The sequence below is a fragment of the Heterodontus francisci genome, chromosome 12, assembly GCF_036365525.1.
Source record: "Heterodontus francisci isolate sHetFra1 chromosome 12, sHetFra1.hap1, whole genome shotgun sequence".
NCBI lineage: Eukaryota > Metazoa > Chordata > Chondrichthyes > Heterodontiformes > Heterodontidae > Heterodontus > Heterodontus francisci.
In genome coordinates, this window is record NC_090382.1 from 121,648,276 (window position 1) to 121,675,045 (window position 26,770).

Here is a 26,770-nt window from a genome sequence, read left to right on the forward strand (position 1 = left end):
CATCGAGTCTGCACCGATGCATTAAAACACCTGACCTGTCTACCTAATCCCATTTGCCAGCACTTGGCCCATAGCCTTGAATGTTATGACGTGCTAAGTGCTCATCCAGGTACTTTTTAAAGGATGTGAGACAACCTGCCTCTACCACCCTCCCAGGCGGGGCATTTTAAAGCAAGTTCTTTCTTTCCTCCAGTAACAGTTTAAAAATCAATGTTCATGTGGCAAAATTAATGTGTCTCATTCCTGGCAGGTGGGAGCCTGCATGACACAGTGGATGTGGTGCATTTGGATTTTCAGAATCCAATGGGTTCCGTAAAGATCAGTGTTTGGGCCCCAGCTATTCACAATCTATATCAGTAATTTGGATGTGGGGACCAAATTCAATGTTTCCAAGTTTTCTGATGACACTAAACTAGGTAGGAATGTAAGTTGTGAGGAGGATGCAAAGAGGCTTCAAGGGGATTTAGACAGGCTAATTGAGAGGGTAAGAACATGGAATATAATATGAAAAAATGTGAAGTGATCCACTTTTGTAGGAAAAACAGATATGTAGAGTATTTCTTAAATGGTGAGAGATTGGGAAGTGTTGATGTCCAAAGGGACCTGGGTGTCCTTGTTTATGAGTCACTGAAAGCTAACATGCAGGTGCAGCAAGCAATTAGGAAGGAAAATGGTATGTTGGCCTTCATTGCAACAGGATTTGAGTACAGGAGTAAAGATGTCTTACTGCAATTGTATAGCGCCTTGGTGAGACCGCACCTCAATTATTGCGAACAGTTTTGGTCTCCTTACCTCTGGAAGGATATACTTGCCTTAGAGGGAGTGAAACAAAGGTTCACCAGACTAATTCCTAGGATGAATAGGTTGACGGGGTTTTCCTATGAGGAGAGATTGAGGAGAATGGGCCGATATTTGCGAGAGTTTGGAAGAATGAGAGGTGATCTAATTGAAACATACAAAATTCTTACAGGGCTCAACAGGGTAGATGCAGGAAGGATTGTTCCCCTGGCTGGGGGTTCTCGAACCAGGGGACACAGTCTCAGAATAAGGGGTAGGCCATTTAGGACTGAGATGAGGAGGAATTTCTTCACACAGAGGGTGGTGAATCTTTGGAATTCTCTACCCCAGAGGGTAGTGGAGGCTCAATCATTGAGTATATTCAAGACAGAGATTGATAGATTTCTAGATATTAAAGGCATCAAGGATATGGGGATAGTGCAGGAAAGTGGTGTTGAGGTAGAAGATTAGCTATGATCTAGTTGAATGGCGGAGCAGGCTCCAGGGATCAAATGGCCAACTCCTGCTCCTATTTCCTATGATCTCCTATAGATGTTGACAGAAGGATAAATATTGAATACCAGATATATGCAGACTAATAGTTCAACATACACCTCAAGAAGAAGAGCAAAATGCTGTGATTTGGTTTGTATCCCTTTCTTTCAGAGATTCCTCACAAACCCCAGAGACTGAAGCAATACAAAGAAATCATTCGTGTACTCCCAAGAGTCAATAGAATGACTCTGGCTGCTCTGATTGGTCATCTATACAGGTTGGTCTCCTTTATCAGTTGTTTATGCTGGGGTCAGGTAAACAGTTCCTTCGGAAGGGATGCTGGCATCTTGGTAGAGTCTTTCAAGAAACTGTTTTCACCAACATTCACGCTTCATAAAATGTTGCATCTGCTGCATGAACTTTGTGCAGTAGTCAGCAGACTGGCTTCCTGAAGCAAAGTTTTCACTATACTATTCTTTACTTTTTTTTATTCTTTCATGGGATGTGAGCATCACTGGCAAGACCAGCACTTGTTGTCCATCCCTAATTGCCCTTGAGAAGGTGGTGGTGAGCCACCTTCTTGAACCACTGCTGTCCGTGTGGTGAAAGTACACTCACAGTGCTGTTAGGGAAGGAGTGCCAGGTTTTGACCCAGCAACAGTGAAGGGACGTCAATATTTTCCAAGTCAGGATAGTCCATGACTTGCAGGGAAACTTGCAGGTGCTGGTGTTCCAATGTATCTGCTGCCCTTGTCCTTCTAGGTGGTAGGGGTCACAGGTTTGGAAGGTGCTGTCGAAGTAGGCTTGGTGAGTTGCTGCAGTGCATCTTGTAGATGGTACACACTGCTGCCACTGTGTGCCAGTGGTGGAAGGAGTGAATCTTGAAGGTGGGGAGCCAATCATGCGGGTTACTTTGTCCTGGATGTTGTCGAGTTCTTGAGTATTGATGGAGCTGCACTCATCCAGGCTAGTGGAGAGTATTCCATTGCACTGCCAACTTGTGCCTTGTCAATGGTGGGCAGGTTTTGGAGAGTCAGGAGGTGAGTTACTCGCCACAGAATTCCTAGCCTCTGACGTACTCTTACAGCCACAGTAGGGGAGGTGGTGGCGCAGTAGTAATGTAGTAGTAATGTTCTAGTAATCCAGACCCCAGGCTAATGCTCTGGGGACATGGATTTGTATCCCACTTCTGCAGATGGTGAAATTTGAATGCAATTAATAGATCTGGAATTAAAAAGCTAGTCTAATGATTACCATGAAACCGTTGTCAATTGTTGTAAAACCTCATCTGGTTCATTAATGTCCTTTAGGGAAAGAAATCTGCTGTCCTTACCTGGTCTGGCCTACATGTGACTTCAGACCCACAGCAATGTGGTTGACTCTTAAAATGCCATCTGAAATGGCCTAGCAAGCCACTCAGTTCAAGGGCAATTAGGGATGGGCAATAAATGTGGGCCTAGCCAGCGACACCCACATCCCACAAAAAAAAAATAGTTATATGGCTGGTCCTGCTAAGCATAGATGCTGATGATGGGGATTCAGTGATGGTAATGTCATTGAACATCAAGGGAGATGGTTAGATTCTCTCTTGTTGGAGATGGTCATTGCCTGGCACCTGTGTGCACTAATGTTACTTGCCTGAATGTTGTCCAGGTCTTGCTGCCTGTGGACATGGACTGCTTCAGTATCCGCGAATTGTGAATGGTACTGACAATTGTGCATGTATCAGTGAACATCCCCACTAGATCAACAGTTAAGGCTAGAGGTTACAAAAATAATAAAAGGACACAACTAAAGGCTCTGTATCTGAATGCACGTAGCATTCAGAACAAAACAGATGAACTGAGAGCGCAAATAGAAATGAATAAGTACGATCTGATAGCCATTACAGAGACATGGCTGCAGGACGACATAGATTGGGACCTGAATATTGAAGGGTACATGGCATTTAGGAAGGACAGGAAGCTAGGAAAAGGTGGAAGGGTAGCTCTGTTAATTAATGATGGTATTAACGCAATAGAGAGAGATGATCTAAGTTCAGGAAACCAGGATGTAGAAGCAGTTTGGGTAGAGCTGAGAAATCATAAAGGCAAGAAGTCACTTGTGGGAGTGGTGTACAGGCCACCTAACATTAACCACACTTTATGACGGAGTACAAAGGAAGAAATAATGACAGCTTGTCAGAAAGTTACTAGAGATTATTACCTTTGAGGTTCTGCTTCTTAATTTGGAGTCTAGTTCCTCATACTGACTATGCAGAAACTCTTTCCTTGTCCTGCCTATGTCGTTGGTACCTGCATGGACCGCGATGACTGGATCCTCTTCCTCTCACTGTAAGTTCCTCTCCAGCCCAGAGCAGATGTACTGAACCCTGACACTGGGCAGGCAACACAGTTGTCCGGACTCTCGCTCTTTGCTGCAGAGAACAGTGTCAACCCCACAACTATACTGTCCCCTACTATCACTACATTCTTTTTTCTCCCTCCACTTGAATGGCTTCCTGTACCATGATGCCATGGTCAGGTTGTTCATCCACCCTGCAGCCCCCCACTCTCATCCAAACAAGCTGAAAGAACCTCAGACCTGTTGGACAATCGTAAAGACTGAGGCTCCTGCACTCCTGCCCTGTGGGTTCCCTTACCTGCCTCAGCTGCAGCCACAGTCTCCTGTCCCTGATCACTGACCAAATCAGAAGACCCTATCCTAAGGGGTGTGACTTCTTCCTGGTACAAAATGTCCAGGTAACTTACCCCCTCCCTGATGTGTTGCAGTATCTGCAGCTCAGACTCCAGTTCAATGACTCTAAGCCGAAGCTCTTCAAGCCACAAACACTTACTGCAGACATGTTTGCCCTGGATCACACTGGCATCCAGGAGTTCCCACATGCTGCAGCTGTGACACATCACCTGTCCTGCCATCCTTAATGTGTTTTAATTAACTACTTAATTATTTTGTTCAATTTTTTATTTTATTTTCCCTTTTTTATGCATTTTATTAAGCTTACCACTAGTTCTTCTACTAGAATGGACCTTAATTACTTACCAGATACTCACCAAACAGCTAGCTTCTTCCCTGCTCTCTCTGTTCATTGTAACATCACTCTGATGTCACTTCTTGATTTTACTCTGCTCCTCTCTTTCTCTTTCACTCTGTCTGTCTCTGCTCTCCGACTCTGGGCTTTTGGCGCACTTTTTAAACCTACGCTCCTGCCATGCCCCTTTCTCTCTCTGTCTCTCGCTCTGTCTGACTCCGGTCTCCGACTCTGGGCTTTTGGCACACTTTTTAAACCTCTGCTCCCACCATGCTCTTCTCTCTCACGCTCTGTCTGACTCTGGTCACAGGCATTAGATACATGGGAACACCACCACCTGCAAGTTGCCCTCCAAATCACACACCATCCTGACTTGGAACTATATCGCTGTTCCTTCACTGTTGCTGGGTCAAAATCCTGGAACTCCTTCCTAACAGCACTGTTGTTGTACCTACACCCCAAGGAGTGTACAGTTCAAGAAGGCAGCTCACCGCCACTTTCTCAAGGGCAATTAGGGATGGGCAATAAATGCTGGCCTGGCCAGTGACGCTCATATCTCATGAAAGAATATTAAAAAAAGATTTCCAATTGTCTCATGTATTGGTTCATGGTATAATTCCATCTAGCTCTGCAAATATCTTACTTTTATCACTTATTTCCCATAAAAGTAAGGTATACTATCTTGAACAAAAGCAAAATGCTATGAATGCAGTTCTGCTGAAAGAGTGTCGGCTTGAAACATCAACTCCTTTGTTCTCCACAGATGCTGCCTGAACAGCTGAGTGTTTCCAGTACTTTCTGTGTTATAGAGTCGTTTATGGCACAGAAAGGAGGCCAGTCAGCCCATTGAGTCCAAGCTGGCTGTTCACAAAGCAATCCAGTCAGGCCACTCACCAGCTCGATCCCCATTGCCCTGCAAGTCTGTTTCCCTCAACTGACAATACAATTACAGTCACTGATTGTCTCCGCTTCCACCAACCTCGTGGGCAGCGAGTTCCAGGTCATTAACACCCGCTGCATTAAAAGTGCTTCCTCATATTCCACCTGCATTGTTTATCCAAAACTTTCAATCTGTGTCCCCTAGTCTTTGTACCATTAGTTAATGGGAACAATTTTTCCCTGTCTAATTTATTTAAGCCGGCCATAATCTTGTAAACCTCTATCAAATCTCCCCTCAATCCCCTTTGTTCTAAGGAGAACAAACACAGCTTCTCCAGCCTAACCTTCTAACTAAAATCCTCCATATATGGAACCATTCTGGTAAATCTCCTCTGCACCCTCTCAAGGACCCTCACATCCTTCCTAAAGTGTGGTGACCAGAACTGGAGGCAATACTCTAGTTGGGGCCTAACCAGAGCTTTATAAAGGTTCAGCCTAACTTCCCTGCTTTTGTATTCAATACCTTTATTTATTAAGCCCAAGAATCCATATTCTTTGCTAACCACTCTTTCAATATGTCCTGCCACCTTCAAAGATCGATACACATGCACCCCCAAGTCCCTCTGTTCCTGTCCACACTTTAGAACTGTGCCATTAAGTATATATTGCCTCTCCTTATTGCTTCGGCCAAAATGCATCACCTCACACTTCTCAGTATTGAATTCCATCTGCCACCTGTCTGCCCATTCTACTAGCCTATCTATGTCTTATTGTAGGTGGTTCATAGCATCCTCACTGTTTTCTACACCTCCAAGTTTGGTGTCATCAGCAAATTTTGAGATTCTACTCTGTATTCCAATGATATATATTAAGTGGTCCCAACATTGACTGTTGGGGAACACGGCTGTCTATCATCTTCCAGTCTGAAAAGCAACCATTTACTACAACTCACTGTTTTCTGTCCTTCAGTTAATTTTTATTCAGTTGAATACTGACACTCATATTCCATGAGCCTCAATTTGGATAACGTGCCTTCTATTTGGCACCTTATCAAATGCTTTCTTAAAATTCATATAAACAATCTCCACCACATTCCCTTCATTAACTGTCTCTGTTAGTTCATCAAAAAATTCAATTAGATTAGTCAAGCATAATCTGCCTTTTACAAATCTGTGCTGGCTATACTTAATTAACTCAAACCTCTTCAAATGTCAGTTGATATTTTCCCTGATTATTGTTTCTAAAACCTTTCCCACCACTGATGTAAACTACCTGGCTTGTAGTTGTTGCACTGTCCTTACACCCTTTCTTGAATACGAGTGTCACATTGGCCATTCTGCAATCCTCTGGCACCTCCCTTAACACTTCTTGTGTTTCTACTGTAGTACATCCTTGTGTTTGCCACAATCGGCAGTGAATGTCAATGATATGTTTTCAAGAGAAGATTTAAGAGCAGAGATCTGGGTGGGAGTTAATGAAACAAATAGAGGTTGTATTCATTCTGCATACTGCAGGCTAAGAACCCTTTGGTCATGGGCCGATCCAAAGGCCAAATCCAGTCTGTGCTGTAATATTGTTGTATTCATGTTCATCAACAAGGGAATGCAGGAAAGCTCTGAATATGCTGCAACAACCACGAGTGGTAGAATCAGAAACTGAGCTCCACAATCTTTCACCTTATTTCTAATGTCTTGTTGACTGTTTTTCTCTTGGCCCAGAAAACAAGGACCAAGATAGAGATAAGAGAGGCACGCCAATCCCATTGTACACAAGTAAAGTTTTTTCCTCCATCTCCCCATATAAACAGGGTTCAGAAATGTGCAGACCTGAATCAGATGTGCACGAAGAACCTGTCGCTGCTTTTCGCTCCCAGCTTGTTTCAGACAGATGGGAAAGGGGAGCAGGAAGTGAGGGTGATTGAAGACCTCATTGGTAACTATGTGTCAGTGTTTGATGTAAGTAACTACACCTGAATTATATCATTAATACAATTCCACACAAACATGGGGAGAGTTGCTTTTTTCTTTCCTTAATGCTGTGATTGATGAATGATGTGGGATCCAGATTCTAATGTTAAAATATTCTTTACATTGTTCAATAATAGGGCATTTCCAGGAATTCCTACAGACCTGGAATTCTTAGGGAAGTGAAATGGAAGGGAATTGGGAAGATCTGGCATGTGACATCTGCTAGTTGTATGTGGGATGTTGAATGTTTTTGATGAAACTTCACAAGGATGTATGAGACACTATAGCTCCATAATGTTCAACCTTATTCCATGCCCTCTTGCACCTCAGGTTGAGAATTATTCTGTTGGCCCAGAAGCCAAAAACAAGCTCCTGGATTGAAGCACGAGAATCAATGCCCATTCCATTTAATATGAAAGACTTTTTGCCCATCTGTTCGAATCTCTTTCCCTGCTAATGACAAACAGTATGACTAAGTTAGCATTCTTGTGTGAGCTTGTGGTTAATGACGTTACAGCAAAGGTAAAACCTATGCTTCGCTCAGCATCAGCACAGACACTTTCCAGACAAATGCATCCATTATGACAGAAAGCAACTTTAATTCTCATAGTTTCCCCCCTGTAGCCCAGGAAAGGGTCTTAACTGGCTGAAAACCCCAAAGCTTATGGATTCCTGTTCTGTCTCTACCTTATTTCCATGTTTCTGCTGGACTTCAGGTTGAGAATTTTTCTGTTGGCCCAGAAGCCAAAAAGCAACATCTGGATTGAAGTGAGAGCTGTCATAAAGGGTAACAGGAGAGAAACTCAAAACATTTTGCAGTTAAGAGTCTAGAGTTAGAAGGACATTGAACCAAAGTGGGAGGAACTGGGTGACATTGGATGAATTAAATGGGATGGGTCATGTTGCCATCTCTTGCAGATCAGGAAGGAATTTCTGACGATTATTGTTGAAATTGTGATTTGCCACTGCAGGAGTGAGTTTTTATCAGAGCATGAGAGGGAGTTGCACCATCTAGTGGATGGGTTGAGCACTGATAGGTTTGATGTTTTTTTTCCTCTGATCTTTTTTGTATGCATTAAACAAGTAAATAAAATGTCTCATTACTCAATGACAATAACATCCAGGCCTCTGTGTGCACATCTGGGAAAAGACGTTAGCCATTCCTGGCTCACTTGGGTTTTACAATCAATGTCTCCCATGCCTTTTCATAGAGTCATAGAGTCGTACAGCATAGAAACAGGCCCTTCGGCCCACCGCGTCCATGCCAACCATAATACCTATCTATACTAATCCCATCTGCATGCATTAATTCCATATCCCTCTATGCCTTGCTAATTCAAGTGCCTGTCCAGATGCCTCTTAAATGTCGCTACTGTTCATGCCTCCACCACCTCCTCAGGCAGCTCATTCCAGATACCCACTATTCTTTGTGTGAAAAATTTACCCCTTTGGTCCCCTTTAAACCTCCTGCCTCTCACCTTAAATCTATGCCCTCTAGTTTTAGTCACCCCTACCATGGGAAACAGACTCTGGCTATCTACCCTATCTATGCCTCTCATAATTTTATATACCTCTATCATGTCCCTTCTCAGCCTCCTTCGCTCCAGGGAAAACAGACCCAGCCTATCCAATCTCTCTTTATAACTCAAGCCCTCCAAACCAGGCAACATCCTTGTGAATCTTTTCTGCACCCTCGCTAGCTTAATCACATCTTTCCTATAGTGCGGTGACCAGAACTGTACACAGTACTCCAAATGCGGCCTAACCAATGTTATGTACAACTGTAACATGACGTCCCAACTCTTGTACTCAATACCTCGGCTGATGAAGGCAAGCATGCCATACGCCTTCTTCACCACCCTGTCTACCTGTGTTGCCACTTTCAGGGAACTATGTACTTGCACCCCAAATCTCTCTGCTCAACAACACTCCCCAGGGCCCTGCCATTCACTGTATATGTCCCACTTACTCATTAATCTAGGCCTGGATTTTACCGGCCCCCCGACGTCAGGGGTCATGGCGGGGGGCCCGGAAACTGCCTCTGGTGGAGGCCCGCCACAGACTTTGACGTCGGGAAGGCCCCGCCCCATTTTACTGGCGACAAGGCCTCGTGGCGGCTCCCCCTGCCACTCAGCAACAGAAACTTCATTAAAATGTTTACATCTATTTAAATCAATGAATAAATACTCACCTTGTCATGACGGCCAGCCCGCTGCAATATTCCGGCCGGTTTCCGGAATTCCTGCACCTTTGCATCTCCGTTTGGAGATCCGAGGCGGCACACTGGGTGAGAGGGGGGAGCAGGTGAGTTTTCAGGGCGGGGAGGAGTGGGGAAAACCACTGGGATTGGTGGAGGGGATGGTGGGAAGGGGTTGAAAGTTAAAGGTTCTAAACTTTGTGGGGCAGAAGGTCGGGATCGTGAGATTTCTTTTGTCGGGACAGGGCAATTAATAAATTGTCCAGTCATTGTGGGGGGTGGACGAGGGGATTGAAACTTTGAATAAATTTTTCCTTTTAATCTTTCAGGGCCTGTTACTTTAAACTTTCAAATTTAAATAAAGGGCTGAAAGACCTTTAAAAATGGCACTGGCACCTGCGCAGTGGTGCTGGCTATTGCCGGGGACGTAGCACCTGCCCCCTCTACGTCATCGGGAATGATCGGACTGCCCTGGCCATGTAAATGAGCCATCGTGCTAAATTTCGCGGTGGCTCCATGGTGCATTGTGCCATTTCTGAAGCTCGCTGCCGAGATCAGTGGTGAGCTGGATAAAGTCCGCCCCTAATTTATGATCTTTTTCTTATTTATTGCCTTTTCATTGTCTCACAGAGAACATCTCTGTCTAACAGGCAGGACAGACCCAGCAGAGGTGGTGGCACAGTGGTTATACATTAGGGAGGGATCCTCAACATCAACTCCGGACCCTAAGTCTCATGACATCAGGTCAAATATGGGCAAGGAAACCTCCTGCTGATTACCACCTACCGCCCCCTCTCACTGATGAATCAGTACTCCTCCATGTTGAATAGCACTTGGAGAAAGCACTGAGGGTGGCAAGGATGCAGAATGTACTCTGGGTAGGGGACTTCAATGTCCATCACCAGTAGTGGCTTGGTAGCACCACTACTGACCGAGCTGGCCGAATCCTAAAGGACATAGCTGCTAGACTGGGTCTGTGGCAGGTAGTGAGGGAACCAACGAGAGGGAAAAATATACTTGACCTCTTCCTCATGAATCTGCCTGCCGCAGATGCACCTGCCCATGACAGTATTGGTAGCAGTGATCACCACACAGTCCCTGTGGAGACGAAGTCCCATCTTCACATTGAGGATACCCACCGTCATGCTGTGTGGCACTACCACCGTGCTAAATGGCATAGATTTCGAACAGATCTAGCAATGCAAAACTGGGCATCCATGAGGCACTGTGGGCCATCAGCAGCAGCAGAATTGTACTCAACCAAAATCTGTGACCTCATGGCCCAGCATATCCCCCACTCTACCATTACCATCAAGCCAGGAGACCAACCCTGGTTCAATGAAGAGTGCAGGACGGCATGCCAGGAGCAGCACCAGGCATACCTCAAAATGAGGTGTCAACCTGGTGAAGCTACAACCCAGGGCTATTTGCACCCCAAACTGTGTAAGCAGCATGCGATAGACAGAGCTAAGTGATCCCACAACCAACAGATCAGATCTAAGCTCTGCAGTCCTGTCACATCCAGTCGTGAATGGTGGTGGACAATTAAACAACTAACTCGAGGAGGTGGCTCCACAAATATCCCCATCCTCAATGATGGGGGAGCCTAGCACATCAGTGCGAAAGATAAGGCAGAAGCATTTGCATCCATCTTCAGCCAGAAGTGCCGAGTGGATGATCCATCTCGGCCTCCAGTTGAAGTCCCCAGCTTCACAGATCCCAGTCTTCAGCCAATTTGATTCACTCCGCTTGATATCAAGAAACGACTGAAGGCACTGAATATTGCAAAGGCTATTGGCCCTGACAATATTCCGGCAATAGTACTGAAGACCTGTGCTCCAGAACTTGTCGTGCCCCCTAGCCAAGCTGTTCCAGCGACAACACTGGCATCTACCCTGCAATGTGGAAAATTGCCCAGGTATGTCCTGTACACAACAAGCAGGACAGGTCGAACCTGGCCAATTACTGCCCTATCAGTCAACTCTCGATCGTCAGTAAAGTGATGGAAGGTGTCATTGACAGTGCTATCAAGCAGCACTTGCTTAGCAATAACCTGCTCAGTGATGCTCAATTTGGGTTCCGCCAGGGCCAATCAGCTCCTGGCCTCATTACAGCCTTGGTTCAAACATGCACAAAAGAGCTGAACTCAAGAGGTGAGGTGAAAGTGACTGCCCTTGACATCAAGGCAGCATTTGACCAAGTATGGCATCAAGGTGCCCTCGCAAAACTGAAGTCAATGGGAATCAGGGGGAAAATAAATAAAATTAGTAAAATAAGGCAGGATCTGGCCAAGGTAGACTGGAAAGAGTTACTTGTCGGGAAGTCTGCAGAAGAGCAGTGGGGGGCATTCAAAAAGGAAATGGGGAGGGTACAGGCCCAACATGTTCCCTCTAGGGTAATAGATAGGGGCAACAAGCCCAGAGAACCATGGATGACCAGAAACATTCAGGGTACAATGAGAAGGAAAAGAGAGGCTTTTAGCAAATACAAGGAGAGCAAATCAATGGAAGCATGAGTGGAATACAGAAAGTGTAGGATGGAGCTTAAGAAAGCAATTAGGAGAGCAAAGAGGGGATAGGAGAAAGCTCTGGCTGGTAAAAGTCGGGAAAATCCCAAGTTATTCTATAAGTATATCAATGGGAAGAGGATAACCAGGGAAAGAGTAGGACCCATTGGGGACCAAGGGGGAAATTTGTGGGTGGAGCCAGAGGACATTGGTAGGGTGTTGAACGAATACTTCACATCTGTCTTCACCCAAGAAAATGAGGATGTAGATATGGAACTTAGAGAGAGAGACTGTGAGGTTCTTGAGCAAATTGTCATAGGGAGTGACAAGGTATTGGAGGTTTTGGAAGGCTTAAAAGTGGACAAATCTCCAGGTCCGGATGATTTGTGTCCCAGGATGCTGTGGGAGGCGAGGGTGGAGATTGCAGGGGTGCTGACCCTAATTTTTAATTCCTCTCTGGCCATGGGGGAGGTGCCAGAGGACTGGAGAACAGCTAATGTGGTCCCACTATTTAAGAAAGGTTGTAGAGATAAGCCAGGGAACTACAGACCAGTGAGTCTCACGTCAGTGGTAGGAAAACTATTGGAGAAAATTCTGAAGGAGAGAATCTATCTCCACTTGGAGAGGCAAAATTTGATTTGGAATAGTCAGCATGGCTTTGTCAGAGGGAGGTCATGCCTAACAAATTTGATTGAATTTTTTGAGCATGTGACCAGGTGTGTAGATGAGGGTAGTACAGTTGATGTAGTTTACATAGATTTCAGCAAAGCCTTTGACAAGGTCCCACATGGGAGACTTATCAAGAAAGCAAATGTATATGGGATACAGGGTAACTTGATAAGGTGGATTCAAAATTGGCTTAGCTGTAGGAGACAGAGAGTGATGACAGACGGCTGTTTTAGTGACTGGAAGCCAGTGTCCAATGGCGTACCACAGGGATCTGTGCTGGGTCCCCTATTGTTTGTCATTTATATAAATGACATAGATGACTATGTGGGGGGTAGGATCAGTAAGTTTACGGATGACACAAAGATTGGCTGAGTGGTTAACAGTGAGGTGGAGTATCTTAGGTTACAGGAAGATATAGACGGGATGGTCAAATGGGCAGAAAAGTGGCAGATGGAATTTAACTGAAAAGTGTGAGGTGATACACTTTGGAAGGAGTAATGTGACACGGAAGTATTCAATGAATGGCCTGACACTGGGAAGTTCCGAGGAACAAAGGGACCTTGGCGTGTTTGTCCATAGATCTCTGAAGGCAGAAGGGCAGGTTAATAGGGTGGTGAAAAAGGCATATGGGACACTTGCCTTTATCAATCGAGGCATAGATTACAAAAGCAGGGAGGTCATGTTGGAGTTGTACAAAACTTTGGTAAGGCCACAGCTGGAGTACTGTGTGCAATTCTGGTCGCCACATTATAGGAAGGATGTGATTGCATTGGAGGGGGTGCAGAGGCGATTCACCAGGATGTTGCCTGGGATGGAACATTTAAGCTATGAAGAGAGGTTGGATAGGCTTGGGTTGTTTTTGCTGGAGCAGAGAAGACTGAGGGGTGACCTGATCGAGGTGTACAAGATTATGAGGGGCATGGACAGGGTGGATAGGGAGCAGCTGTTCCCCTTAGTTGAAGGGTCAGTTGCGAGGGGTCACAAGTTTAAGGTGAGGGGCAAGAGGTTTAAGGGGGACATGAGGAAGAACCTTTTTACCCAGAGGGTGGTGACGGTCTGGAATGCACTGCCTGGGAGGGTGGTAGATGCAGGTTGCCTCACATCCTTTAAAAAGTACCTGGATGAGCACTTGGCACGTCATAACATTCAAGGCTATGGGCCAAGTGCTGGCAAATAGGCAGACAGGTCAGGTGTTTTAATGCATCGGTGCAGACTCGATGAGCCAAAGGTCCTCTTCTGCACTGTTTTATTCTGTGATTCTGTGAAAACACACCATTGGTTGGAGTCTTGTCTAGCACAAAGGAAGATGGTTGTGGTTGTTGGAGGTCAATCATCTCAGCTCCAGGACATCACTGCAGGAGTTCCTCAGGGTAATTTCCTAGGCCTAACCATCTTCAGCTGCTTCATCAGTGACCTTCAATTATAAGGTCAGAAGTGGGAATGTTCACTGATGATTGCACAATGTTCAGCACCATTCGCGACTCCTCAGATACTGAAGCAGTCCGTGTAGGAATGCAGAAAGACCTGGACAATGTCCAGGCTAGGGCTGATAAGTGGCAAGTAACATTCGTGTCACACAAGTGCCAGGCAATGACCATCTCCAACAAGAGAGAATTTAATCATCTCCCCTTGACATTCAGTGGCATTACAATCGCTGAATCCCCCACTATCAACTGAAACTGCACTGGAGTAGCCATATAAATACTGTGGCTACAAAAGCAGGTCAGAAACTAGGAATCGTGCGCTGAGTAACTCAACTCTTGATTCCCCAAAGCCTGTCCATCATTTACAAGATACAAGTCGGCACAGGGGCGGCACAGTGGCGCAGTGGTTAGCACTCCAGCCTCACAGCTCCAGGGACCCGGGTTCGATTCCGGGTACTGCCTGTGTGGAGTTTGCAAGTTCTCCCTGTGTCTGCGTGGGTTTCCTCCGGGTGCTCCGGTTTCCTCCCACAAGCCAAAAGACTTGCAGGTTGATAGGTAAATTGGCCATTATAAATTGTCACTAGTATAGGTAGGTGGTAGGGAAATATAGGGACAGGTGGGGATGTTTGGTAGGAATATGGGATTAGTGTAGGATTAGTATAAATGGGTGGTTGATGTTCGGCACAGACTCGGTGGGCCGAAGGGCCTGTTTCAGTGCTGTATCTCTAATCTAATCTAAATCTAATCTAAGTCAGGAGTGTGATGGAATACTCTCCTGGATGGGTGCAGCTCCAACAACACTCAAAAAGCTCCACACCACCCAGGACAAAGTAGCCCACTTCATTGGCACCCCATCCACAAACATTCACTGTCTCCACCACCAACACACAGTGGCAGCAGTGTGTACCATCTACAAGATGCACTGCAGCAATGCACCAAGGCTCCTTAGACAGCACCTTCCAAACCTGCGACCTCTACCAACGAGAAGGACAAGGCAGCAGTTGCATGACTTTCTTCCACTCCCAGATTGTGGATACTTAGGTGATTGAATAGTCCAATTCTGGATCCGCACACTCTGCCACAGGTGGGGCAGGTGGTATTTGATGAGGCAAGTGAATGAGATGTTCAAATTTTCAAACACTCCTTCCGCTGTTAGCGCTTGGTCGCTGCCTGGGCATGTCGATGGTCTTCAAACTGGCTGGCACCTTCGTGGATGTTTCTTCACCATAATGGGCAGTCTTGGGCAAGAGATTCCCACAAATCGGTGGAGATGTCACATTTTTCCAGGGAGACTTTATAAGGTCATCCTTGTAGCGTTTCCTCTGCCCTCCTGGTAGCCTCTTGCTGTGATGGAGCTCGGAATAGAAAGCTTGTTTTGGGAGTCAGGCATGCAGATGATGTGGCCCGCCCAGCTTAACTAACTAGCCATGACCAGTGTCTCGATACTGGGGATGTTGGCCTGAGAGAGGACACTGATATTGGAGTGCCTGTCCTGTCCACTGAATTTGCAGGATCTTGCGGAGGCACCGCTGGTGATATCTCTCCGGGGCTTTGAGATGTCTGCTGTACAGTGTCCACGTTTCCGACGAATACTGGAGGGCAGGTAACACTGCTGCCCTGTAGACCATGAGCTCGGTGCCAGGTTTGAGGTCTTTGTCCTCAAACACTCTTTTCCTCAGGTGACAGAAGGAGGCCATTCAGCCCATCATGCCTGTGTGACTCATTGATAAAGCTATCTAATTAGTCCCACTCCTCTGCTCTTTCCTTATAGCTGTGTCAATTTTCACCAAGTATTTATCCAATTCCCTTTTGAAAGTTACTATTGATCTTGCTTCCACTGCCATTCCCGGCAGCGCATTCCAGATCACAACAATTCACTGCGTAAGAAAAGAATATTCCCTCATGTTGCCTCTGGTCTTTTGCCAATTACCTTAAATTTGCTTCTTAATGTTTGGTGTAGCTGAACAGATGTACAAAGAGTCATCCTTTGCTTACAACTCTTTTTCAACAATGAAAAAGACTCCAAAATGTATTCTTTCATGGGATCAAGGTGTCTCAGGCAAGGCCAGCATTTTTGTGTATCTCTAATTTCCCTTGAGAAGGTTGAAAATTGATTATTAATTAAAAAATTAGGCAAGTGGGTTCTCCACTTCATTGCTTACAAGCTCTGTCTGCTCAGGACCTGCCCATCCCTAGAATCTTCCACCCCCATGCCCCCAGGTTTTCTGGGCCATTGTATTAAATGTAGCTGCCAACACTCACCCAGCACTCCCTTCTGTCCTTGTGATAATGTTTTCAGATAGCCCCTTCATCTCTTCACTGCTTTAGAAAGATTCTTTTTAAAATAAGAGACACAGATGGTAAAATTATTGAAACCCCTGTGTGACTCTGCTGTGTGTTGTATGTGACAGATTGACGATGACCATGTGACACAGATGGATTTGGAAAACAGTTTAATCACTACATGGAAAGATGTCCAGGTGGGTAAATCAAATCTCTTTAAAAGGTGATGAATGGTCAACACCTTCATCTTGAGAGACTCTAGGCTCACAGCTTCAGGAGATTTGGGAACATATCGCAGTCTCCAGCTGAACTCTGACAAAAGCTGAACAAGACAACAACAACAGTTTGCATTTATATAGCACCTTTAATGTAGTAAAATGTCCCCAGGTGCTTTACAGGAGTGTGATCAAACAAAGTTTGGCCCTGAGACATATAAGGAGATGTTAGGACAGGTGACCAAAAGCTTGCTCAAAGACTTCTACCCAGGCATTGCATTGCAGTGACCTGGAGTTCACTTTACTAAAGCAGTTCTTGACTCAGGCTCTACTAGCCTTCATAAAAAGAGTTAAGATTTGTTGAAGGGACCAAAAAGTTTTGACATGGAAAGGATAAACTAAGCTGCTTGGAGGAGATGTGAGAGTTCTACTTGAGGTGAGAGATGGTAGGGAGGGCACAAATGTTGGTAGATGAAGAAGAACTAAGCTGGAGCTAGGCTATGCCCATCACATAGCCTGGGGAGTGGTCACCAGTTTGCTTGATGTCATGTTGCACCAGGATCTCAAGAAAGGCAGAGAACAACAAAAGAATAAATGGAAATGAGAAAGTGATTGTTGTAGTATAGTTATATTTACAGAAGGAATGGTTTAATTGGGCTGTGATAAAATCATTTCAGATTACATGCAGGCCACAGTAATCCTAATTTCAACCCAGTGCTTCCTTGGAGTTACCATAGTTACACATTCATTGGAAATTGGAAGTTTGATAAATTGACCTCTCAGATTGATGCAGTCGAGTGTGAGTCACAGAGAGTATATACTTCCTAACAGAGTTTGTTTGGTTTACAGCTTTCCCAGGCTGGGGATCTAATCATGGAGGTATATATTGAGACAAAGAAGACAGACTGTTGCATTACACTCAAGGTGAGTTTGAAATGTGTGAGAAAATCATCAATTTTTCGGAGCAGCCTGTAGGGTTTTCAGCACAAGGTCCTGGGTGCAAACAAAAGGGGCATTGTCATTTATTGCGATTTACTTGTCTCTAGTGCCATTTTCTACATTCCAGTTATACTATATAGTTTGTTAAACAAAATGTGCAAAAGCAATGAAGCTATATGGAACATGTTTAAGAACAAGGGGTGGCACAGTGGTGCAGTGGTTAGCACCACAACCTCCCAGCTCTAGCAACCTGGGTTCAGTTCTGGGTACTGCCTGTTTGGAGTTTGCAAGTTCTCACTGTGACCGCATTGGTTTCCTACAGGTGCTCTAGTTTCCTCCCACATGCCAAAGACTTGTGGGTTGATAGGTAAATTGGCCATTGTAAAAATTGCCCCTAGTGTAGGTAGGAGAGTTGAAGGAAGGTGGGGATGTGAGAGGCAAAATAGGGTTAGTTTAAATGGGTGGTTGATGGTCAGCACAGACTCAGTGGGCCAAAGGGCCTATTTCAGTGCTGTATCTCTCTCTCTCTGTTTAATTCCTGTGTGGTCCATTCATTATTCTTCAGGGTTTAAATATCAGGCAACACAAGTCATTACTGAGGAGGCATAAGGGGAATCCTTTCACCCAAAAGTATAATAGATTGAGATAAATGACCAGAGAATGATATCAAAGCAGTCAATCTAAACGAGATGCATTTGTTAGAAAGGATTTCAAAGTTTGACGAAGAGCTGGGAAGGTGGAGTCTTTTCCTGTTTCAGGAATTCCTTGTGTTACAGTTTAAAGTGGCAGGTTTGTGGGTCACTGTCAGCATGTGTTGTGGGTCTTCAACGTCACTGTCACTATACAGTAGCACAGTGGTTATATTACTAGTAACCCAAAGACATTAGTTCAAATGTCATCATGACATTACCACTACACCAACTTTGTAAGGGCAATTCGGGGTGGGCAATAAATCCTGGCCTTTCCAGCGATGTCCACATCCTATGAATGAATAAAACATTTCAAAAAATGTGCATTATGGGTCTTTAGTTTCACTGTCACTATGATTTGGTTGCACTGGAAAGTCATTTCTGATGACACACCTGCACTTACAGGTATCACCTACAATGACATCAGAGGAATTGACGAATCAGGTGCTCGATATGAAAAACATATTAGCTGGAGAAAAGGACGTCTGGGTCACCTTCGAAGCCATTGAAAATGGTGAATTGGGTGAGTGGCTGAATCTTTCCACTGGGTGCATATTTAAGAACTGCAGCAGGCATGAAAGAATGTCAAATTACTGTTCAGTCACCACATTTAAATAACATCATTGCAATGGGGAATGGCATTAGGTGAATTCGATTCGGAGAATCGGTGCAGACACAATGGGCTGAATCGCCTCCTTCTACGCTGTAACAATTCTGTGATTCTGTGATAACAATCTCCGGCTTCCACTACTGGTCTGATAAATAAATGCTTCATAGCATGTACAATGAGCTAATTGAACTGCAAGGTCCCATGTTTGATCCCAAATCTGTGCAGAGTTTGTTAACTTCGGCCAGTGGCAGTAGTACTGCTTTTATTAGGTCTTAGGTCATTCCCTGGATAAAAAGTTTTTTAAAAAACTGGCCGCTCTCCAGTTTGCTAATTTCCCAGCTCCCTGCTGTGTGTATTTAAGATGAGGGGTTTAGGGAGTTAGGAAAGAGATTAGCAAGCAGGACCTCAAAGGTAGTAATCTCTGGATTACTCCCAAAACCACGTGCTAGTGAGTATAGAAATAGGAAAATACAACAAATGAATGTGTGGCTGGAGAGATGGTACAGGAGGGAGGGCTTCAGATTTCTGGGATATTGGGACCGGTCTGGGGAAAGTGGGACCTGTCCAAGCCGGACGGTCTACACCTGAACGGGACTGGGACGAATATCCTTGCAGGGAGGTTTATTGGTGTTGTTGGGGATGGTTTAAACTAGTTTGGCAGGGGATGGGAACCTGAGGGCAGTTTCAGAGCAGGGAACAGGAGGCAGAAAATTAGCGAGTGACTCTGAAAGACAGACGAAGCAAAGATTAAAAAGTGTGCAGCACAGGAATTTGGTAGTTTTAAAAAGGTATTTATTTAAATGCAAGGAATATAGCAAATAAAGCCAATGAGCTGAGGGCACAGATAGACACATGGCAACACGATATTATTGCTATAACAGAAACTTGACTTAAAGAGGGGCAAAACTGGTAGCTCAACATCCCTGGATGTGGAGTGTTCAGGCTTGATAGAAGGGGATAAAAAAGGAGGGGATGTAACATTATTGGTTAAGGAATCAATAACAGCTTTGAGGAGGGATGATATGCTAAATCAATCATCAGGTGAGGTCATATGGGTTGAGCTCAGAAATAAAATAGGGGCAGTCACAATACTAGGAGTGTAGTATAGACCCCCAAATAGTGAGAGGGAGATAGAAGAACAAATATATAGGCAAATTTCTGAGTGCAAAACCTGTAGGACAATAATAGTTGGGGACCTACCCCACGTGGACTGCAGCAGTTCAAGAAGGCAGCTCACCGCCACCTTCTCAAGGGCAATTAGGGATGGGCAATAAATGCTGGCCTGGCCAGCGACGTCCACATCCCATGAATGAATAAAAAAAAAATTACTCTAATATCAACTGGGATACAAACAATGTGAAGGGCAGAGAGGGCACACAATTCTTGAACTGCATTCAAGAGAACTTTTTTAGCGAGCACGTAACAAGCCCTACGAGAGGGGGCACAATTCTAGATTTAGTCTTTGATAATGAAGCTGGGCAAGTGGATTAAGTAGCAGTGGGTGACCATTTTGGAGATAGTGACCATAATACGGTGGCACAGTGGTGCAGTGGTTAGCACTGCAGCCTCACAGCTCCAGGGACCCGGGTCCGATTCTGGGTACTGCCTGTGCGGAGTTTGCAAGTTCTCCCTGTGACCGCGTGGGTTTTCGCTGGGTGCTCCGGTTTCCTCCCACTGCCAAAGACTTGCAGGTTGATAGGTAAATTGGCCATTATAAATTGCCCCGAGTGTAGGTAGGTGGTAGGGATTATGGGATTACTGCAGGGTTAGTATAAATGGGTGGTTGATGGTCGGCACAGACTCAGTGGGCCGAAGGGCCTGTTTCAGTGCTGTATCTCTAAATAAATATAAAATAAATACAATCAGTTTTAGCATAATCATGGAAAAGGACAAAGATAAAACAGGAGTAAAAGTTTTAAATTGGGGGAAGGAAAATTTTACGAAGCTGAGAGGTGATCTGGCGAAAGTGGACTGGATACAGCAACTGGAAGGAAAATCAGTGGCAAAACAGCGGGAAGCTTTCAAAAGTGAGATTCTACAGCCACAGTGTAGACATGTCTCACAAAGATAATGGGTGGTACAGCCAAATCTAGAGCCCCCTGGTTATCTAGAAGCATACAGGGTAAGGTAAAGCAGAAAAAGAGAGCTTATGAAGGTCAAAAAAAACACTTATTAGTTTAGAAAGCCTAGAGGAGTATAGAAAGTGCAGGGTGAAGTAAAAAAGGAAATTAAGAAAGCAAAGAGAGAACATGTAAAATTATTGGCAGGTAAAATCAAGGAAAACCCAAATATGTTTTATCAGTACATTAAGAGCAAGAAGATAACTAAGGAAAGGGTAGGGCCTATCAGAGATGTACAAGGGAACGTATGCGTGGATGCAGAAGATGTGGGCAGGGTTCTTAATGAGTTTTTTGTCTCTGTCTTCACAAAGGAGAGGGATGATGCAGACATTGTAGTAAAAGAGGAGGAGTGTGGAATATCAGATACGATTAGCATAATGAGGGAGGAAGTACCAGAGGATTTGACATTTTTGAAAGTGGATAAATCGCCAGGGCCAGATGGATTGTATCCCAGGTTGTTAAAGGAAGCCAGGGAGGAAATAGCGTATGCTCTGAGGATTATCTTCAAATCCTCACTAGATACAGGTGAGGTACCAGAGGATTGGAGGTCTGCAAACATTGTAACATTGTTTAAAAAGGGTACGAGGGATAGGCCAGTCAGTCTGACCTTGGTGGTGGGTAAATTATTTGAATCAATTCTGAGAGACAGGATAAACTGCCACTTAGAATGGCATGAATTAATCAAGGATAGTCAACATGGATTTGTTAAGGGAAGGTCGTGTCTTACTAACTTGATTTAATTTTTTGAGGAAGTAACAAGGAGGATTGATGAGGGTAGTGCAGTAGATGTGGCATACATGGATTTTAGTAAGGCCACATGGCAGACTGGTCAGAAAAATGAAAGCCCATGGGATACAAGGGAATGTGGCAGGTTGGATCCAAAGTTGATTCAGTGACAAGAAACAAAGGATAGTGGTCGACGGATGGTTTTGCGAATGGAAAGTGGTTTCCAGTGGCTTTCCACAGGGCTTAGTGTTGGATCCTTTGCTGTTTGTGCTATATATTCATGATTTGGACTTACATGTGGGAGGCATGATTGGGAAATTTGCAGGTGACACAAAAATTGACCATGTAGTTGATAGTGAAGAGGATAGCTGTAGACTCCAGGATGATATCAATGGTTTGGTTGAGTGGGTGGAAAAGTGGCAAATGGAATTCAATCCAGAGAAGGGTGAGGTAATGCATTTGAGCAGGGCTAACAAAGCAAGGGAATACACAATAAATGGGAGGATATTGAGAGGGGTAGAAGAAGTGAGAGACCTTGGAGTACATGTCCACAGGTCCCTGAAGGTGGCAGGACAGGTAGATAGAGTGGTGAAGAAGGCAAATGGAATGCTTTCCTTTATTGGCTGAGGTATAAAATACAAATGTGGTGATGTAATGCTGGAACTGTATAAAACGCTGGTTAGGCCACAGCTGGAATATTGCGTACAGTTTTGGTCACCACATTACAGAAGGACATAATTGCTCTGGAGAGAGTACAGAGGAGATTTACAAGAATGTTGCCAGGGCTTGAAAGTTGCAGCTATGAGGAAAGGTTGGATAGACTAGGGTTGTTTTCCTTCGAACAGAGAAGGCAGAGGGGAGACTTAATTGAGGTGTACAAAATTATGAGGGACCTAGAAAGAGTAGACAGGAAGGACCTGTTTCCCTTAGCGGAGAGGTCAATTACCAGGGGGCACAGATTTAAGGTGATTGGTAGAAGGATTAGAGGGGACATGAGGAAAAATGTTTTCACCCAGAGGGTCTGGAATTCACTGCCCAGATCGGTGGTGGAGGCAGAAACCCTCAACTCATTTGAAAGGTACCTGGACATGCACCTGAATTGCTGTAATCTGCAAGGCTATGGACCAGGTGCTGGAAGGTGGGATTAGATTGGGCGGCTAGCTTTTTCATCCAGTGCAGACACGATGGGCTGAATGACTTCCTTCTGTGCTGTAACTTTTCTATGGCTCTATGGAAGACAGGACTCGGTGGAGCTGTAATGCTGCCTTTCCTTTCATAACAAAATAGCCTACCAACACTTTGGGTTGACACAAGAAGGGTCACTTCAGAGAGCTGCTAGCAACTATGGGATGATAGTTCAGTGTAAAAATCAGCTGTTCAGGAGGAGGTGGGGAGAAAATAGATGGATGAAAATATACTAAAGAGAAAAATGATTAACTTTATGAAGTGAATTATTGCTTTGTCAGCCATGGCTCACTGGGCTCTCACCTCTGCGTCAGAAGATTGTGGGTCCAAATCCTACTCCAGAAACTTGAGCACAAAAATCTAGCTGACACTCCAATGCAGTATGGGGGGAGTAATGCACTGTAGAAGATGACATCAGTCAGATGAGATGTTAAACGGAAGTCCCATCTACCTTCTCAGGTGGAGGTAAAAGATTCTATGGCACTATTTTAAGAAGAGCAGGGGAGTTCTCCCTGGTGTTCTGGCCAATATTTATCCCTCAATCAAAATCACAATAATAGATTATTTGATCATTATCATAATGCTGTTTGTGGGATCTTGCTGTGCACAAATTGGCTACTGAATTTCCTACATTACAACAGTGCCTACACTTCAAAAAGTTCTTCATTGGCTGTAAAGTGCTTTGGGACATCTTGAGGTTATGGAATGCTTTCTTTCATTCTTTCTGCTTCTACTCTGCATCCAATATTTGCTGTTGGCACTCAGTGACAAAATTAAGACCAATGCTTCAATTCCCAACACCAACCTTCCCTCACCTGACCAGCTCAATATTCACTTAAATGTTGGTTAATATTAGGCTTAGGTTGTTGCGGTGTTCAATTGACACTAAGTACATTATTAATCAGGTAACTTTTCAATCAAGGCATATGACTGCTACAAACTCAATGATATATTTGCTTTTGATGCTTGTACATTGTCCCTTGTCCCTTAATCACTCTCACAACAGACACTCCAGCTCCATCTCATTCTCTGTTATTGCTTTGCTTGGCCATGCTAACTCACACAATTGCAGAGTTGATAGACAGTGGATCCTGAGTCTTGAGTACTGCCCTTATCAGGAAGCAAGAGTTGCTGCAACAAGCACATGTTGGGATTGTTTACCATGAAGGGAATTGACAGGGTAGATAGAAGATGTTTCTTCCCTCTCGAAGGGAATCTACAATAAGGGACACAATCAGGATGAAGTGGATCCAAGAGAAACTTCTTCTTGCAAGGAGAATGTGATATACGCTGCCTCCAAAGGTCATAGATGCAAAGCTAATTGTTATTTAAAAGGGAGATAAATACTCAATTTGGAAATAAGGGTATTAAGGAATATAGAGAAATGACATGGAATTAGGATTAATAAGGTAGAACTGCCATAATTAACAAGTATATGGTAGAGGTGATATAATTGCCTGCAATGCTCTTTGAGATATCCTGAGGTTGTGAAAGTCTTTCTTAAGGTGAACATACAAAACAAAGGTCAAAAATAGATTCACTTATTTTCATAAACCACTTGCCTTCATCTTGGAATGGGGAGCTTCCATATTTATGTTGTTTTGAAGTTGATTTGTGGGAACTTTATAATCACAACAAGCTGGTTTTATCTGATTTAGCTTCCTACTTATTGTCTGGTTCAGTAACATTTCATCATTTCCACAGAGCGCCCTCTCCACCCCAAGGAAAAGGTTCTGGAACAGGCTCTCCAATGGTGTAAGCTGGCAGAGCCCAGCTCAGCCTATCTAGTAGTGAAGAAACTCCCTGCAGGAGAAGGAGGAAATCTTTACTCAGGTAAAGACTCATTATAGTCATGGCAAATAAATAAGACAGTGTGCAACCTATGCAGCAAATTTGGGGCCTACTCTGCATGGAGCCTTATAGCCTGTCCAGAGTCCAAAATTTAAAAAAAACTGAGCTACCTCTGTGTCCTATGTTGCACATTTTTAAAAATTTGTTTTGATGTGACGTGGGCGTCACTGACAATGTCAACATTTGTTGCCCCACCCTAATCACTCTTGGACAGGTGGTGTAGTGGTAATCTAGTACCCTGTGCTAATATTCTTGGAAATTGGGTTCAAATCCCACCATAGCAACTAATGGAATTTAAATTCAGTTGATTAATAAAAATCTGGAATTGAAAGCTAGTCTTAGTAATGGTGACCATGAAATCATTGTTGATTGTTGTAAAAACCCATCCAGTTCATTAATGTCCTTTAGGGAAGCAAATTGTCTGACCTACATGTGATTCCGGACCCAGAGCAATGTGGTTGTCTCTTAACTGTCCTGTCATTGCTAGGCCCCCACCTGCCAAGAATGAGGCACATCAGTTTTGTCATGAACGTTGATTTTTAACTGTTGTTGGAACATAGGAAGATCGGAACAGGAGAAGGCCATTCAGCCCCTCGAGCCTGTCCCGCCATTCAGTGAGATCATGGCTGATCTGCGGCCTATCTCCATATACCTGCCTTTGGCCCATATCCCTTAATATCTTTGCTTCACAAAAATCTATCTCAGATTTAAAATTAACGACTGTTCTAGCTTCAACTGCTGTTTGTGGGAGAGAGTTCCAAACCTCTACCACCCTTTGCATGAAGAATTGCTTCCGAACATCTCTCCTGAACGGCCTGGTCCTAATTTTTAGACTATGCCCCCTAGTTTTAGAATCTCCAACTAGTGGAAATAGTTTATCTTTATCTAGCCTGTCTTTTCCTGTTAATATCTTGAAGACTTCAATCAGATCACTCCTTAACCTTCTAAATTCTAGTGAAAACAGGCCTAATTTGTGTAATCTCTCCTTGTAACTTAACCCCTGTAGTCCAGGTATCATTCTTAATGGAGCGAAGAAATGACATGTTAAACAGATCAGCCGTGGCTGGAAAAAAGGAAATTCCACACTAACAGACATCGAAGGTGAGGAAGCGCATTCCAGGGCATTCTAAGGAGGATACAATCCACAAGGGACAGGACTGGTTAGACCAGCTGGTCACAGGCTGTTCCAGGGTTTTTCTTTTGCATTGGCCACAGAGAGTTTGAGCTCAGAGTGTCTGTTTGCTCCTGCACTGAGAAGATCTGTCCTATCTCTTTCTCACAAGTCTCTGAATCCACTGAAGACACATGAACCCCAAGAGAGAAAAGTCTCCTACAGCGAACTAGGTTTAAGAAGAATACTGGGCCCCAATGTAAAGCAAGATCTACCTACAATCACAGACTCTACAGTGAGCTCAAAGAACCATATCAAAAACTTTTCAGATATTGCCTCAGACTTTTCCACTTTATTTTTCTTGTGCTCTTTTCTGTCTCTATTTGCATGTGTGTATCGTGTATGCATGCTAGTGTGAGTGTGTCATGTATCCATTGGCGTCAACCGAATTAGAGTTTAATAAATTTAAGTTCAATAAATTGCAATTTTTCTTCTTTGAACCTGTTTGTGCTGGTTTCTTTGCATTATGATTGGAAAGCGGTGAGCAAGGATTCACCAAGGGGGAGCTGAAAACACGGTGTGTTTAAAATTAAACTCTGTTATGGTAAGACCAGGTGAAGGCTGAGAGGGACCCCGAGACACCTTTCTCACCTGGTCATAACAGTCCTCTGAAAAGGCCTAACGTGACTTTCAGTTGTACAAAGCTTCTACATTTGCTTAAGTAAAGTTTATTGTGGTGATCAGTGGGGTGAAATTCTACTTTAGGAGGAGCGCAAAACAGGAATGGAAAAATCGAGCAGAGTGTATGACAAATAACTAATCTACTACCACCTGTTTCACTTCTGCTGAAGTTGAATTTGCTTCTGATTGTGGACAGAACAGGGTTTTATTCTATTTAGTCAAATTTTGTTGATAATAAGTATCAGGTACACAACATTCCTGTCGTGTGTGTTGATATTCCCATTTCCATCAAATGAAATATAAATCCTGTTGAATTTATCTTTAAAGATAATTAATAATTAAAACCCATAGTTTTTGCAGTAGCTGCAGCTTCCACTACACTCTGTGTGGAAGTGCTATGAGTTCTGCTCTTCCA

The 26,770-nt window shown here is 44.1% G+C and overlaps 1 protein-coding gene across 10 annotated transcripts in view; it reads left to right on the forward strand.

Moving 5' to 3' along the window:
* The window catches only part of arap3 (ArfGAP with RhoGAP domain, ankyrin repeat and PH domain 3), a 613,394-nt gene that overhangs the window by 519,112 nt on the left and 67,512 nt on the right, over positions 1-26,770 (forward strand). For all 10 annotated transcript variants that reach the window (XM_068044105.1, XM_068044114.1, XM_068044106.1 and 7 more), the window contains 6 exons: positions 1,444-1,549; positions 6,990-7,137; positions 16,357-16,425; positions 17,293-17,367; positions 18,477-18,594; positions 24,417-24,545. In XM_068044105.1, coding sequence (XP_067900206.1) covers positions 1,444-1,549; positions 6,990-7,137; positions 16,357-16,425; positions 17,293-17,367; positions 18,477-18,594; positions 24,417-24,545 — 645 coding nt within the window. The remainder of the gene's footprint in view (positions 1-1,443; positions 1,550-6,989; positions 7,138-16,356; positions 16,426-17,292; positions 17,368-18,476; positions 18,595-24,416; positions 24,546-26,770) is intronic.